Source organism: Musa acuminata, chromosome BXJ3-1 (genome assembly GCF_036884655.1).
Source record: "Musa acuminata AAA Group cultivar baxijiao chromosome BXJ3-1, Cavendish_Baxijiao_AAA, whole genome shotgun sequence".
NCBI classification, from domain to species: Eukaryota; Viridiplantae; Streptophyta; class Magnoliopsida; order Zingiberales; family Musaceae; genus Musa; species Musa acuminata.
Genome location: NC_088349.1, coordinates 11,334,537 through 11,349,602, shown reverse-complemented (window position 1 = coordinate 11,349,602; position 15,066 = coordinate 11,334,537). Strand labels below are relative to the sequence as shown.

The 15,066-nt window shown below is 37.4% G+C and overlaps 2 protein-coding genes across 4 annotated transcripts; one reads left to right on the top strand and one right to left on the bottom strand.

The window, feature by feature from the left end:
* Nucleotides 1-813: 813 nt before the first annotated feature.
* Nucleotides 814-6,964, bottom strand: LOC135629107 (uncharacterized). 3 transcript variants are annotated; one of them, XM_065136282.1, is made up of 11 exons: nt 6,453-6,964; nt 5,854-5,928; nt 5,120-5,173; nt 4,809-4,887; nt 4,572-4,693; nt 3,487-3,570; nt 3,211-3,294; nt 2,917-3,068; nt 2,532-2,682; nt 1,611-1,970; nt 814-1,512 (listed from the first exon to the last, which is right to left on the bottom strand). In XM_065136282.1, exons 1-10 carry the CDS (start codon nt 6,879-6,881, stop codon nt 1,683-1,685), a joined length of 1,518 nt encoding a protein of 505 aa, XP_064992354.1. In that variant the 5' UTR covers nt 6,882-6,964; the 3' UTR covers nt 814-1,512; nt 1,611-1,682. The 3 variants fall into 3 exon arrangements, with proteins under 3 accessions (XP_064992354.1, XP_064992353.1, XP_064992355.1); XM_065136281.1 differs by having other exon boundaries at nt 814-1,509; nt 6,453-6,963; XM_065136283.1 differs by having other exon boundaries at nt 814-1,509; nt 5,854-5,924; nt 6,453-6,721.
* Nucleotides 6,965-7,637: 673 nt separating this feature from the next.
* LOC103990335 (adenylosuccinate synthetase, chloroplastic) lies at nt 7,638-13,788 on the top strand. Its single transcript, XM_009409439.3, has 4 exons — nt 7,638-8,072; nt 12,064-12,756; nt 12,839-13,150; nt 13,279-13,788. The coding sequence occupies exons 1-4, from the start codon at nt 7,746-7,748 to the stop codon at nt 13,447-13,449; spliced, it is 1,503 nt and encodes a 500-aa protein (XP_009407714.2). The 5' UTR covers nt 7,638-7,745; the 3' UTR covers nt 13,450-13,788.
* Nucleotides 13,789-15,066: the final 1,278 nt, after the last annotated feature.

Below are 15,066 nucleotides of genomic sequence, written 5' to 3'. Positions count from 1 at the left end.
ACAAAATTGCGGGCGCAGCCTCCTCTTCTCTCCACCGATCCGCATAAGAGACAGAGAGAGAGACAGAGAGTCCCATCGCTCGTTCGCAGTGTAGTTGTGCTGCTGCTGCGGGCATTGTGGCAGAGGAGACCTGAATCATCAGATGCTGCAGCTGCTGTTGGCGGTGGCGCTCTCAGCGGCGCCGCTGACGCTGTACGTGCCTTCGCTGCGGAGGCTGAGCCCGTTCATGGAGGCCTTCGAGGCGCTGCTGAGGGAGGCGGCGGAGTCTTCTTCCTCTGCTTACCTACGTTTCAGGCTCGGTGTTCGTCGTATTCTCGTTCTTGTATCGTATTGCCTTCGGTAGAACTGTGTTCCTATATATATATATATATATATATATATATATATATATATAATTTTAAGGTCTTTTAAGGAATAATATATGCGGTGTTGGTAAGAAAGATTGTCATTTCTTAGAGGAACTTCTTGATTGTGTGTCTGTGATGCAAAATTTATTTGAAGATACATATGTCTTTTAATGAATAAAAGATTATGCTTGTTGACTTTGTGGGAATTGGGTCACTAAGAAGAAAAAAAGAAAAGAGAGAAAGATTTGAATCTTCCTCCCCAAATAAAATGATCAATGAATCCACTTGAATTCTTCTTGTGATTTGATGGTTTTGATCTCAGCTTTTATGTCTTACTCGGAAGAGAAAGAACAGGCCATGACCAATAATTTGTCCTCCTTGCTGCATTATTTGTTCTCCTGCATTTTGCATCAACCAGAGTCAATAAAATAAAATAAAAAAGTTCTTCAACCTGAAAAGCATCTGATTGGTGAATAGAAATTCTTATTTTGGTGGCACACCACAAGGAGGCAGCATATGGCCTTTGTAGTATACAGACAGATGCAAAGAAGAAATGGCATGCCTTAATTGTCAGGTCATCCCTAAATAATCAAACAATGCATGGAGTTCACTATATTGTACTGCACATATGAACAAAGAAGATCAAAGTTAGGTTCTGTTCCTGGTTGGGTGAAGAGACTCTAACAAGGTCACAAACTGCTTCAGATGCTTGCTGGTATCAATCCTTGATCAGTTCCTGTTGATGAGAGACTCCATCTTAGTTGACACATAGCATCATCAAATGTTCAACTGAGTCCAACACATAATTTGAACAGCCATTCTAGGATGCATGACTGGCTTTTGCATAAAAAACATGCAAGTCTCCATATAGCACTTCTTCTCAAGGTCAGTAAAGAGGTGTCACCGATACCACATTTTCCAATTGCAATTACCAGTTTTGGCAATAAATAACCAAGATATGGTCCATGACTCATTAGTAGACATTTTTCGGCGACAGAAATGATACTTCCAAATCATCTGCACCCTCTTCTTTCCCACGCCTCCAGTCTACCATCATCTACAGGTTGATTTTAGTCCACGATATAACATGATATGTGGACAACTGACATGACATATAACAGCTACACCAAGAGGTTATGTTTGCCTCCCTGAGCACAACTCCCTACTTGATGAAGAAATATGAGGAAATTAGGAAATAATGATATGTTTTGATGACGCAAGCTCAAACGAAACATGAAAACATTGGGCTTCAAAAGTCCATACCTGATTCTGAGCTATTCTGTAATATGCTTGCAATCTCCGGATCATAGAACATCGATCAACTCAGTAGAACCTCTACCTGGTATCCAGGTTCATTATCCTGATTGGTTTCCCTAGTTTTGACTTATCTTCCATCCTTGCAGTCTCCAAAGCCTTTGAACAAATGGGGAAGCACTTCTCATCCCAAGAATCCATAATAACACCTGAACCTATGCAGACATCACCATGGTAGAAAGCTGCAAACTGTCCGGCAGCCAAGCCCTGGTCATCTTCAGATAGATGCACCACCAAATTATCTTCATCACCATCTATCCCTGGCACTGCCATAATGGTGCAGTCATAAAATCCAGGACCATGTCGAACCTGATGATTAAGATTCTTGGTCAATATGCATACATAAACTGGATTTTTTTTTCCTTATTTTGTCTAATTTTCCCCTAAAATGCATTTCCGGCTCAATGCAAAAAGGTCAATTTGTGCCACCCAAAGCAGAGTATGTATGTACCTGTACCATGCATAAGGCTATCTTATAAAGCAAAGGATATCTGGAAACAAGTGTCATACTTGCATTACTATGTTTTTTATTTATCAATGCTTCTAAACAAGACCACGTGGTTTTCTTCCCTACCATCCTAGAAAAGGTTCCAATCAAATCAAACAACATGGAATTTGTATACCATGTCATCCAGGGAACTGAACACTAACATGCTAGAATCTAGATAAAATATTAAAAACTTCACAAAAATAATACCATATACCATGGAACACAAAGCAACCCATCATATTTGATCATCTAACAATAGTTTCTTGTACAATCTACAAACAGAAAAGACATGCATACAATGTATGAAGCAACCAAATCTAGCAATATAACGATGCAGGTGTAAGAAACCAGTTCTTGTTTGTTTATTTTATTTTTTTTACCTTGCACTGTAGTTGCTCAGTGTTTCCAGGAGGTGCACCACTGAACCAATTCAATGATCCAACATGAAATGTACGCCGTCTTTTATCCAACGAAAAGTAGTTTCTTGATACAAAAACAACATTGTTCCGCACATCCTTTTCAACAACATACCTGCAACAATGTAAGTAATCTTGGTAATTGGATTATCCAATTAAACATACTAATTCTTGTTGATGACAAATAGTTTTGTTTAATTTTCTAATATAGTGAGTTCTTAAGGTCAGGAAGACAGGAACCACAAACATTTCTATCATAAGTTCAATGCATACAACAGAAGTTTTCCAGAGACTAAATTGACACAGTGGTCATCAACAAAACAAAGTATGTTGAAGCAAAATTGCAAACCAGGGTCCTCCAGAAAGCCGCAGGCCTTGGCGCTGACCAATAGTATAGAACCAAAATCCATGATGATTTCCTAGATAATCTCCAGTTTCAGCTTCAAGCAATACACCCTCCAACTCCCCTATATGCTTTGCAACAAACTCACTAAACTTAACCTACATTTAAAATGGTTAATCAGACACCAAATTCTAGAGCTTCTCTTATGAAAAATCCATGAAATATGATGTCAATAAATGCCGGTTCAAGATAAACTAAAATTCATCACTAATACAGCATATGAAAGTATGGCATTGTTACCTTTCCAAGAAAACATATTCCTTGAGAGTCCTTTCTATCTTTGTTTGGAAGGTCCATAAGAGTAGATATCCTACGCACTTCGTCCTGTTTAATTCAACAGAATACAAGTTACAAAACAGTAAAAGTGGGAAAGTTCAGTCTTCACGCTGACCATGAAGGTGCATCACACATTTAAGGGATTGCAGATTGAAAAATAGTAAATACTATACAATGACATCAAAAAGAAAATGTTGGATGTTGTTATTTCATATCTCAAGAAAACGTGAGCTATCTAACCTTTCTCAAGCAACCAAGTGGAAAAAGAAGCCTTTTGAGCTGAGACTGTGAAAGATGGGAGAGAAAATACGTTTGATCCTTGATCTGCAGTATTTAGTACGTAATCAAATTAATTCAAATGGATGAAAAAGAGACTAAAAAGAATCTAAATGCTGCTAATCACAACTTTGTCATTCTTTAATGGAGAAATTAAATATAGTACTATTGATCAATACTTTCTAACCTTGTCTTAAATAGCACAAATGAAACATAATTAAAATAAGACAATAATGCAAATGTTTAATATTGTCATTTGCACAAGCAAAATTTTGAATTTTATGTGTTTTTTTTTATTTCAAATGTTCAACATCCTTGTTTTAGTTATGGTGGAGCTGAGCAACACCTAATCAGTTTGTAGTGACTATCACACAAATAAACAAGTCAGTTATTCAACCAGTTTGAAGCTTTGATAGATACATCTGCATCATAAACTAAAATAGATACATCCTTATTTTTAGTCCCATCAGATATGATAGTTTGCTTATTCATGTGATCTCAATAAAAATCATGTGAATAAACAAAATGCAATGAACTTCTATCAAACAACTTTTAACGATTCTAAGATGATAAAGACCACTAAACAACAAAATACACTTAAAGGTGCCAAGGCTATGGAAATGTAAAGGATTTCTAGCTCAAATTTCATCTTGTTATGAGATAATAAAAAGGTTGGAAATCAAAAGGAGGCAGTGACTTGGTGCAAAGTTAAAATTACTCAATTGCAACCAAAGTGTCCTGGGCCAAACAATCGTTTAATGTTTGTGGAGACTTCTACACTTCAAGTTGCAGAAGAAGCACTTCTTAGTATTAACCAACGCATCCTTTATATATGTGTCTATGCTCTGCAATCTTGCATTTGTAGGTTGTGGTATAGCTGGTTACGAAACAAAAAAAAATGAAGCATAGCAAGTGTTGTTTAAAACCTTAGTATACCAATGACATGTTTATCCAGTGATCAAATGATAATCAACTGAAGCCATACTGTCATACAAATGTTCAAAGACAAAAGTGTACAGATGAAGAAAGAAAAAATTTGAGCATGGTACCAAATCTTTTGACAACTTCAAAATGGAAGGCCCATCTTCTGAAGATGAGTGAACAACATGAGCATAATGTCCTGAAGCAACATAATCAAACTCCATACTAGCAATGGCCTCCAAAAAAGCACCTAAACCATAGAACAATTTTTTGTATACAATTAAACAATCAGTTAGAAAAGGGCTTCTGTAAATGAAGCTAAAAATTCCACAGTGTAAAAGTTGTCAGTTGTAAATGAAACATACCAAATTTAATCCTTGTGTTACAAAGAACATCAGGATTTGGGGTTCGGCCACTACGATACTCACTGATAATGTGACATACCTAACAGTAAGACAACAAAAACATTAAACTTCAATAGAGAAAAAGATCACATTTCAGGTAATAAACAAGACAAATATTCTTTTGGACCCTCACCACTGCAATGTTCGCTAGAAAAATAGTTCATTATCTTGAAACATTATTTTCCTTGACCCCATGTTCAATAAATAGTCATAAAAATGAACTCTCAACAGCATAGATACTAACTAATGGCTGCAGGGAGAGGCCATCTTACCACATTGTTCCAATATTCATCTGACAAATGGACCAGTTCCAGAGGCACATCAACCTGTATAAGAGGAAGATATCATATAATTCCAAGCCCTTTATAAAATAATCAAAATACACTCCTAGGATCACATGGTTCTTGATTACAGTAAGTGAATGAATCATGTCCTAATAAGGAAGGATGCACAAATAGGAGGAATAGTTTTGCTTTGAATCGAGAAAAGAAACCAAAGGATAAACAAATTTTATGATATTTTGTCAAGACTTGTCCTTAAAAATGTGACCACAATAAGTTAGCTATGTCATAGTTGCAAAGCACCAATGTTGAAAACTGAGGTTATTCACTATACCAAATCTTCTTACTTTCCTGGATTGTTTACTAGAGTTGCAGTTCAGGTGCAATCAATAAGTAGCATTTGGTTTCTAGCATTCATTAATTATGTATGTGGCAACAGATAAGTGGCATTCGGTGACAGGAAATTCAAGTACAAATCACTCAATTGATTTAAATAGTGCAGCTTAAGCATAGCAATCCATATATTTTATAGATAGGCATTCTTTAAAGGAAAATGTTTGGAACTGCTAAAGGGAAGCCTTGAATTGTTACTATTCAAGATATAGAGAATACACCAGGTTGATGGGCACGACATCAATATACCAAACTGAAGCTTCATAAAATTTGGGGTACACCAACAACCGCTGATCTTGATAGACAAAGTCCCATAACAAAATGCATCTCACCTGATCACAAACAGCTCTTGCATATTTCAAATCCTCATCCCATGGGCATTCAGACCAAAAGTTTTGAAAGTCTTCCTACAAAATAAGTATTAGTAACACTATTGAGTTTCTCATTTAGACTGAAGCATGCGTATTACATAAATAATAATAATTGCAAAACTTAATTGCCAAAATTTTGTCTTCTACAAAACTTTGGTAATGTGTACTGTCAAATTACGATTACAAAACCAAACTGGACCGACTTTAACCATTACAAGAACAAAACTTGCTTGCATAGGCAACATTTTGGATATCAGATAATAAACACTTGACTAGCCCCGTGTTTGACAAGAGAATCAAAAACCATTGGACTACTTTTTTGAATGTTGATGAGCAATTAATGGCCAGACCAGCAATTTAACTGACATTTTGTCGCTTGAGAAATCTAAACTTCGCTAGCCCTCGATTTGCAATTATGTCGGTATGTACTATTAGAAAACTAAGGTGAAAAATGCCAAATAGAAAGGAACTACAAGATTCAAATTTTAAGTAATTAGACTCCTAAAATCCTAAGTTAGTTCCTCGAGAAGCGTGTCTAAAGGGTACAAAAAGAAGCATACTTGGAACCAAATTTTGAGATAGAAAGCGGTGCAGTCGTGCCCCGCGGCGTGGAGGAGGCGGAGGGCGGTGCTGCTGTCGACGCCGCCGCTGAGGAGAACGGCGACCCTGAGCCGCCTCCCTGGCATCGAGCATCCAACGTACGGCTCGAGATCCACGGCGCCGGAGGAGACGCTAGGAAGATGCGGAGCATGTCCGGAAGGAGGAGGCGGCGGCGGCGGCGGCAACGTGAGGACCGGAAGAGAAGAAGAAGTGGAGGAAGATGAGGAAGGAGAAGAAGCAAGAGACATCGAGGAAGCCCGAGGCGACATGAAGAAGGCTTGAGGAGGAGGACGACGAGGGAGGAAGGGGAAGCGAAACGGGGTTCTTAGATAGACAAGCTTCGGGAGGCAGGGGAGTCGCAGAGGTAGCGTCGCCATTGCTCTACGCATCGCGGTCGCCAAGCCGCTCGGGGTCCTCTCCAAGAAGGTGTGCTCAACGGAGATACAGAGAAGCAAACGGATAGGGAAAGAACAAAGGCAACAGGCCCGACCATTGTTTGGTTCGAATCTGAACCGACCGGGGTTAAAATTGAAATCGAACCGGCATTGCGATTCACTAGTTCTAAATCGAACCGGAATTGACTCGGATGATTCAGTTTCGATTCCTACCTTTGGGAGATTTTAAAAAATAAAATCAGAATTAAAAATTGACTTTGGATAATTCAATTTTGATTCCTGAAATATGATTTTTATTTTTTTATTAAAAAATTAAAAATAAAATTTACATTTTTATATTTAAATTATTTATAATAAAATTTTAATGATTCAAACTAGAACCACTGATTTTATATTGTGTGTATAAGAGCCTCAATATTTATCATATATACAAATATACACCTATATATATTATATTATTAATAAAAATAAAAAAAAATAAATATTTTATGATACTAAATGAGTTAATTAAAACTAATAATTTGATAAAAAATAATAATTGAAACTATAAAAAAAAATAGAGTTACTGATTGAAGAATTCATGTGATGGACCCAAATAACCCTTTTGTTTTGTTGGGCTTCTGTTGGGCCATCAATACTAGTGGACGTCCCAATTGGGCCATCTTTCCCGACATACGAAGACCTAACTTTTGAATACAGACGTACTTGTACAGGGCTACGGAGATCTCCGCTCGCTGTCAGCCGAATCCATTCCGCTTTCACCATATCTTTGCCCTACGAGTATCAATAAGAGAGCCCAACTTTCCCAACCCTGGCGGCATCCGTTCTTGTACCCATTATCTCCCGCCCACAGCTCGCATGACCATCTCTTCCGTCGCCTTCGGTCCCGCGAGCCCGGCCCTTGGCCGGCGCTGCCCCCCTTGCAGCGTTGGCGGACGGACCTGGAGGCCCCTCGGTGCTTCCTCGTTTTGCATTTCGCGTGGTCTGGAGTGGCCCCGGAGGGCCGCCGCCAGGGTCGTGGCGCCGGCCGCCTCCCTCTCGGCCGTGGAGGAGATCGACCAGGTCGACAGGATCGCGTCTCTGAGCCAGGTCGCCTCTGTGCTCGGTACGCAGTGGGGCGACGAGGGCAAGGGGAAGCTCGTCGATGTTCTTGCTAAGAACTTCGATGTCGTCGCTCGATGTCAGGCAATTTTTGCTCTCTTTCACTTTAAGAGAGAAAACAATCGTCTTTTTTCTCCATCTATGTACTTAAATGCTTGAATTGTTTACTTATTTTTCTTTCGTTTTTGTTCTTGTCAGTGCAGCACTGTTATTGCAAGAGTTGGAACTTTATTTTTTGCTTGTGTCTTATAGTACTTAGATTTGCTTGTGTTTAGTTTCGTGGATATTTTCCAGATGTCCTGATGCGTAAATATTAATGCATCACAAGTGAGTTTCAGGAATCTAAGACAAGCTTATTGCAAGCTAAAGAAATTGCTACGCTGTTTGAGGTGTAAATATTATGGCTAGGCCAAATGTCTTGTTGGGTTTTATCATTACTCGCCTTTTTCATTCTGATTACAAGGCATGCAGAAATTAATATTTGATTTGGACTAACTAACACCGAGAGTCTATCAAGAAAATGATGTCACTAAGTTTTTCTTTAACTAATGCAGTCATTCGTGCCAAGTAATCTCCCATGCCTGTTCATTTTTCTTCCCAAATTTCTCTCATCGTGTCCCCATTTTCCTTTTGTGTATTTTCATCATCAAATGAATGTTTTGTTGGTTAATACGGCAGAAACAAGATTGCTGAAATCAGATAGAAAGGACACAGATCCGCTTGCACAATTAGACCCATCAAAAAAAGGTATAAACCTGGTGAACATATATTAGTGAAGACCAGAGAATGGTAAAGGGATTGTTTTAATCATCATGAATAAACTATGCACTTGCAGCCATTATCCTTAGTAATTCGAGGTTGTTTATTTGATTCATTATCCTTCTAATGTTGGATTGCAGCCATGATATGCCTAGCAATTCTTATTGTTGGTGCTTTTTTTTTGCATGCCATGTGCACCAATTTTAACTTGTTAATGTTAAATAAATATGAGGTCCTTTGACTTGCTCACTCTGTGTTATTTATATGTGGCTTGTCATTGGTCTATTGGTTGTGGAGTTGGATTATTCTGTTGTACCTTCCATTAGTAGTCCATAATTTAATTCAAACCAATATTAATGCCTCAAACAATTGGTCAATAAAGACCCTTTTTCATACTTTTTATCGTAGCTGAATGTTTGAATAGTGCTTTTGATAAATGCTATTTCCTGGTCCTAATCTGTGATAGGGTACCTAAATGCTTCAGTATCCCTCTCTCAAGGCATTTTTGATACAGACTCATGAGGATTCTTTGCACTTACAAGACAACAATGAAACTTGTCTAGTCTATAATAGCTTTTGGTCGAAAACATTAGATACAGTTGATCTGGATATCATTATGATCTCTAGCCTCTTGAAGGTTCCAATGTGTTTCTGACACTTGGCTTAATTATGCCATGGCATAAAGTACTGCCAGATGGTGTTTTGTGGGGAATTGGTAATGTATATTGAGGTATAGCCAGGGAAAAAGAGCGCAGAAAGTTTTATGCCAATTGAGTCTACCATGAAGTGTAATACTGCTAAACTGTCATTGACCTGAATGGTACTTTTATTCTGCACCTAGCCTATTGCATTAGCATTAGTTGAGGCTGCTACCACTCAATCCATACTTCTGTCTAGTGGTGGAGTGCCTTAGCTTGTTTGACCTAGAAGCCCTACTCAGACCTGTTCTTGACGTAAGATACATTAGATAATTCAGGCGTGTGCTCTGTTAATGTCACATGAGGCAGCCACTGTGGGAGACCTGGTGAGCATTTGCTGACCTTGCACTGGCAGCTGAACTCATTGTCAGCCAAGAGCCGAGGTTGGCCATGCTTTCAGATAGTTGACTGTGTCCAGCTGAATTATGCTGGTCATCCAGCCATATTGGAATCTAAAAGGTGACCCAGGGTGAAAGGTAAGAGAGCATCTTTCACTGTATAACCGTGCTTCAAATCAGATACCAGATCAACTTTATCATTCAGTCTGGAGGTTTTAGTTGGAGTTGAATTAATTATCAAGAGATCTATCTTCTAGCTACATAAACAAGTAGTACGAAGAAAGTGTGTGTGTGTTTGAGGGGGAGAGAGAGAGAGATGGTTCTCACATGGATATTTTTCTATTCTGCTTGTCATGTCAAATAGATAAGTCTAATAAGTGTGGTGCTGACACTAGCAGAGAGTAGGATGGAAGAAACAAATAGATGATCCAAAACAGCTGGACACTGCTTAATCATCTAACCCAATATGTTTTCTCATTATTGTGTGACCCTATAGAAGTAGAATGACTGATAACTTTTTCAGCACAGCATACAAGCTAGATATTAAAGAATTATTTTATTATAGTCTGGCAGTAAATTAGGCCCTGTGGAAATAATATAATCAATAACTTAACAAGTATAGACTATGAAATATTAAAGAATCATTTTTAAGAACTGTTGACCTGGTTGCTTGCAACATGCTGTTAGTTGGGAGGGAAAAGGAAAGAGAAAAGATGAAGAAAGCAAGGGGCAGGAGTAAATTTATTGTGCAGGGGAGGATAAGAGAGGGATGATGTGAGGAATAGCTGTTCCATCCGGTGAACCGAATGGGGGCAAATGTCCCATTGTATAAGGGTATGATAGAAACTAATAGCATCATGATAAGAAGTTAGGTTATTTCTTGTAGTACTTTTCTTGATCAAGGAATATTGTTGAGATTCATTGATTTGTTAACATTATGGGGCAGTAAGTGCATATTGGTCGGTGGGATTAATGGAGTGGTGGAATGGTGCATATGTATAACATGCACAAGGAATCTTTTCTCTCTCTGCTCAAACTGATCCATGTACTCTTATCTTTTGTTTGTCATATGTTTTTTCCTTGCTGTTTTTCCAAGAGAACTGAAGAAAATGACATGCAATTTGATTTAGTGTAACATTTGTCTATCTTTAAAGATTTTTAGCATTACAGTTGGTTGATTAATTCTGGAATTCATTTAGATAATGTATAACTGGTTCTGCATCAAAAGTCTGGTATATAACTTGGTTTTGTATCTCTTTTTTTCTCTCTCAGTACTGGAAACATCAGTTTGTTTTCTCCATTCAATTAACATATGAAAATATTTTCAATGATGCCCCTGATACGAAGGAATTTCTTGGAAAATAAATATACCTATATCTCAATAATTAGAATGTAGTAGATACATACGTCTTAAGTGAAGAATTTAATTATTTTTCGTGCACAGTCAAATATGGTAAACATCCAGGCTCGCTTCTTTTTTGTATATGTCCCTGCTTTTAGGTTTACTGTGTCATATACTCCATGTAGCAATGGGTTCTACTTGTGGGCCAATTAATTGGTATAGTTGATTGATAAAGAGAGATATACAGAGATAATTAGGAGCAGTGCTGTTAGGTGAATAGACTAAAGATCTGTAGGAGCAGCACTGTTAGGTGAATAGACTTAAAGATGACCAGGAAAAAAGGGGAACAGATTAAGTTGATTGTCGTATAACAGCCAGTCGTATACTGATCACTCAGGGCATTCTCACTTTATGCCAATTTTGCCATCATCTGAACAGAAGCTGGCAATTTCCTTTGTTCCTTGTTAGTTCTGACTTTTGTTCTTTATACTTCCAGTATGTCTTGTCTGTCAGGTTTTAGATATACATGATTCAGTCTGATTTTTTTTTTTCAAGGCCTTTTACTCTATTAATTGTGTGGTGTTAAAAGATGTTATGTTCTAAGTTTAATTAGGGATCATATTTATGGTTTCATGCTTAGATTATGTGCTAATAAGCGTGGCATGACCATGTATCCAACTTCATGTTAATTGGATATCATGATTAGCCAAAAATGAAAATAAGTTATTATATCTAGTTGGCTAGGTAATATACAGAAATTGTTTAATCTAATTTTTATTTTTCATATGCTCCTGTTCCATGTTTCTGAACTTTTAGATAATTTAAATCCAGTTTTTTTATTATCCATGATCAAATGAGTGAACCCTTGAAGCTAACAAATGGTAATTGCTTGCTCATTGTTTCAGCAATTATCTTATGGCCTTTTTTTTTGGCATCAGGGTGGTGCAAATGCTGGACATACCATTTACAATGCTGAGGGCAAAAAATTTGCACTTCATCTTGTTCCTTCAGGAATCCTTAATGAGGAAACTCTATGTGTAATTGGTAATGGGGTGGTAGTGCATCTTCCTGGGCTATTTCAAGAAATTGATGGTTTGGAATCTAATGGAATCTCTTGCAAGGGAAGAATATTGGTGTCAGATCGTGCCCATTTGTTGTTTGATTTTCATCAAGTTGTAGATGGACTTAGAGAAGCAGAGCTTGCTAATTCGTTTATTGGAACAACAAAGCGAGGAATTGGTCCTTGCTATTCAAGCAAGGTTATCCGAAATGGAGTAAGAGTTTGTGACCTCAAACATATGGATACTTTTGCTCAGAAGCTTGATACTTTATTGAGGGATGCTGCTTCTCGGTTTGAAGGATTTAAGTACAGTGTTAACATGTTTAACGAGGAAGTTGAGAGGTACAAGAGATTTGCGGAGAGATTGGAACCATTTATTGCTGATACCGTACATGTCCTGAATGAGTCTATCTTGCAAAAGAAGAAAATATTAGTTGAAGGTGGTCAAGCAACTATGTTGGATATTGATTTTGGGACTTACCCATTTGTGACGTCCTCAAATCCCTCAGCTGGTGGAATATGCACAGGACTTGGAATAGCTCCGAGATGCTTGGATGACATAATTGGTGTTGTAAGTAGAATTATATATATTCACCTTTACCAATTGATTTTCCCTTTTCTGCTTTATCCTTCATATTTTAATGATTGTGCAGGTGAAAGCTTACACAACCAGAGTTGGTTCTGGTCCTTTTCCAACTGAAATTTTAGGTAAAGATGGTGACCTTCTTAGGGTCACTGGGATGGAGTTCGGAACAACTACTGGTCGCCCTCGCCGCTGTGGCTGGCTTGATATAGTTGCACTAAAGTATTGCTGCCAGCTAAATGGTTTTTCGTCTCTTAATCTCACCAAGCTTGATGTGCTATCTGAGCTTTCAGAAATCAAGCTTGGTGTTTCGTATATGCAAAATGGTGGTGAAAAGGTCTCCTCATTCCCTGCAGATCTTCGCCTTCTGGAGCAAATACAGGCAAGTTTTGAATTTACTTTTGTCTTCTATTTGGGTCATTTTGAAGTATCGACCGTACTCAATTTAATAAATAGGTGCTGAGCATTGCAATAACTGCCATTCTTGCTTGTTTTTATTGGGTGATGTAGGTTGAATATGAAGTGTTACCTGGGTGGCAAAGTGATATTTCATCCATTCGGAACTACAACGACCTTCCCAAATCTGCTCAGCGGTATGTTGAGAGGATAGAAGAGCTTGTTGGTGTCCCCATTCACTACATTGGTGTCGGACCAGGACGTGATGCCATTATTTTCAAATAATTTTCATTCTCTGTACTTTCATCTTTGGAGGCAATTTTATGTGCTTCTAAAGCACAACAAATCATGCTTTAGGATGTCCATTGATCAACCTGTTATTTTCATGAGCATGCTGAAGATATCAATCAATTGAAATTCAAGTTCTGAAACAAAACGGGTAATTTGATCCATCAATAGGTGTGATGGGCATTTTGTCTGTGTGATTCTATCTGCCACAAATTTGGGCATGTATAATGTGCTAGTTATTGTAAATCTCATCTTATAAGATGCTGATGAGAACCTAATAATGTAGCAGGATGGTCCAAAATCCTTCCACCAAGTTTCTGCTTCTTCCACTTTGTATACTCAAGTGTTAGATTTTGTTGTTCAGATGCTTACTGATGCATGTCAGCCACAAAAGCTGGTTTTTGCAAATTGGTGGATCCACATTTTAGATGCTAAATCATTTATGTAGGACATGTTTAAGGTTATTTGTGTGATGAAATTTAGCCAAAATTCAGATAAGACATGCTGTAATCAAACAATATTGTGGTTGCTCATGGCAGGATGGTTTGGTCATTGTTTGGCTCCTTCACCAAATCACTTATTGTAGGATTTTTTAGTGTTTGGTTAGGTTCATGTTTGATGTTATTAGTTCTTCGTCACGAATCACACAAATTTGGAGGAGATATGGTTAAATCCATATCTCCTTCTGTAACAAATTTAGTGTTAAGTTCAAGGCTAATTATAGATTATTTTATGTTAAATCCAAGGCTAATTCTAAATTGTTTTTACGTAGTTAAGACTTATCAATTTAGTCTTTAGATTTTAAAATTTTATATTAAAATTTCTACAATTATAAAAGTGATATATATAGATTCATTTATTTTAACACCATCGATTTTATTAATAAAATAAAAAATAACGATCAAAAATATATTTTTAATATTTCAATTAATGATAATGGACGATGATGTCACTAAGGATCATAGGTAATTATTGTGAGTGAAAAAGAATGATGACGAAAGATAAGAGTCGTTTTACATTTACGTTGACGTCGACGCAATTGTCGAACAATCCTTTCATCGCTCTGCATCAATTCTTATCGTTATTCTTCTTATTCATAACAGTCATTCATGGTACTGTCATCGTTTATCATCACTTATTGAAAATGTTGAGCTGGTACCACGTATTCCATTTATCCGTAAGCACTTGCCTCGACTTAGTTCAATATACTCCTTTAAACGTCTATGAAATATGCTATGAAATCATATCAAACTCATGTTAGCAAGTGAAACTGAAATAGATTTGATATTCAAGCCCCGGTTATTTTTTATTTATTATTTTTATATTTTTATCAATAAGATCGATGATATTAGAATAAATAAATATAATTATTTTATTTTTATAATTATAACAATTTTAATTTTTTTAAAGTATAAACAGAGGTATGAGGCGAGTGCGATAGGTCGGGCGTATCTCCTCGCCGTCACGTGACGGATAACGGACATCAAGGGAAAGTCTTCCCGCACCTCCATCGTTCGATACCCAGTTGACTTGTTTCATCATTGGAGGCTGTTCACTGTGGAGCCCATGTAGTTGCCAATAACATGGGTGGTAAACTATGCACAATAAATAGAT

What these genes read in the sequence shown, in the direction of transcription:
- LOC103990335 (XM_009409439.3), top strand. Translation starts at nt 7,746, where the DNA reads ATGACCATCTCTTCCGTCGCCTTCGGTCCCGCGAGCCCGGCCCTTGGC. An exon ending in ATGTCGTCGCTCGATGTCAG is followed by an intron (nt 8,073 to 12,063) that starts GCAATTTTTGCT and finishes TTTTGGCATCAG; the next exon opens with GGTGGTGCAAATGCTGGACA. An exon ending in GCCTTCTGGAGCAAATACAG is followed by an intron (nt 13,151 to 13,278) that starts GCAAGTTTTGAA and finishes TGGGTGATGTAG; the next exon opens with GTTGAATATGAAGTGTTACC.
- LOC135629107 (XM_065136282.1), bottom strand. Translation starts at nt 6,881, where the DNA reads ATGCGTAGAGCAATGGCGACGCTACCTCTGCGACTCCCCTGCCTCCCG. An exon ending in TAACACAAGGATTAAATTTG is followed by an intron (nt 4,694 to 4,808) that starts GTATGTTTCATT and finishes TCTATGGTTTAG; the next exon opens with GTGCTTTTTTGGAGGCCATT. An exon ending in CTGAGCAACTACAGTGCAAG is followed by an intron (nt 1,971 to 2,531) that starts GTAAAAAAAATA and finishes CTTAATCATCAG; the next exon opens with GTTCGACATGGTCCTGGATT.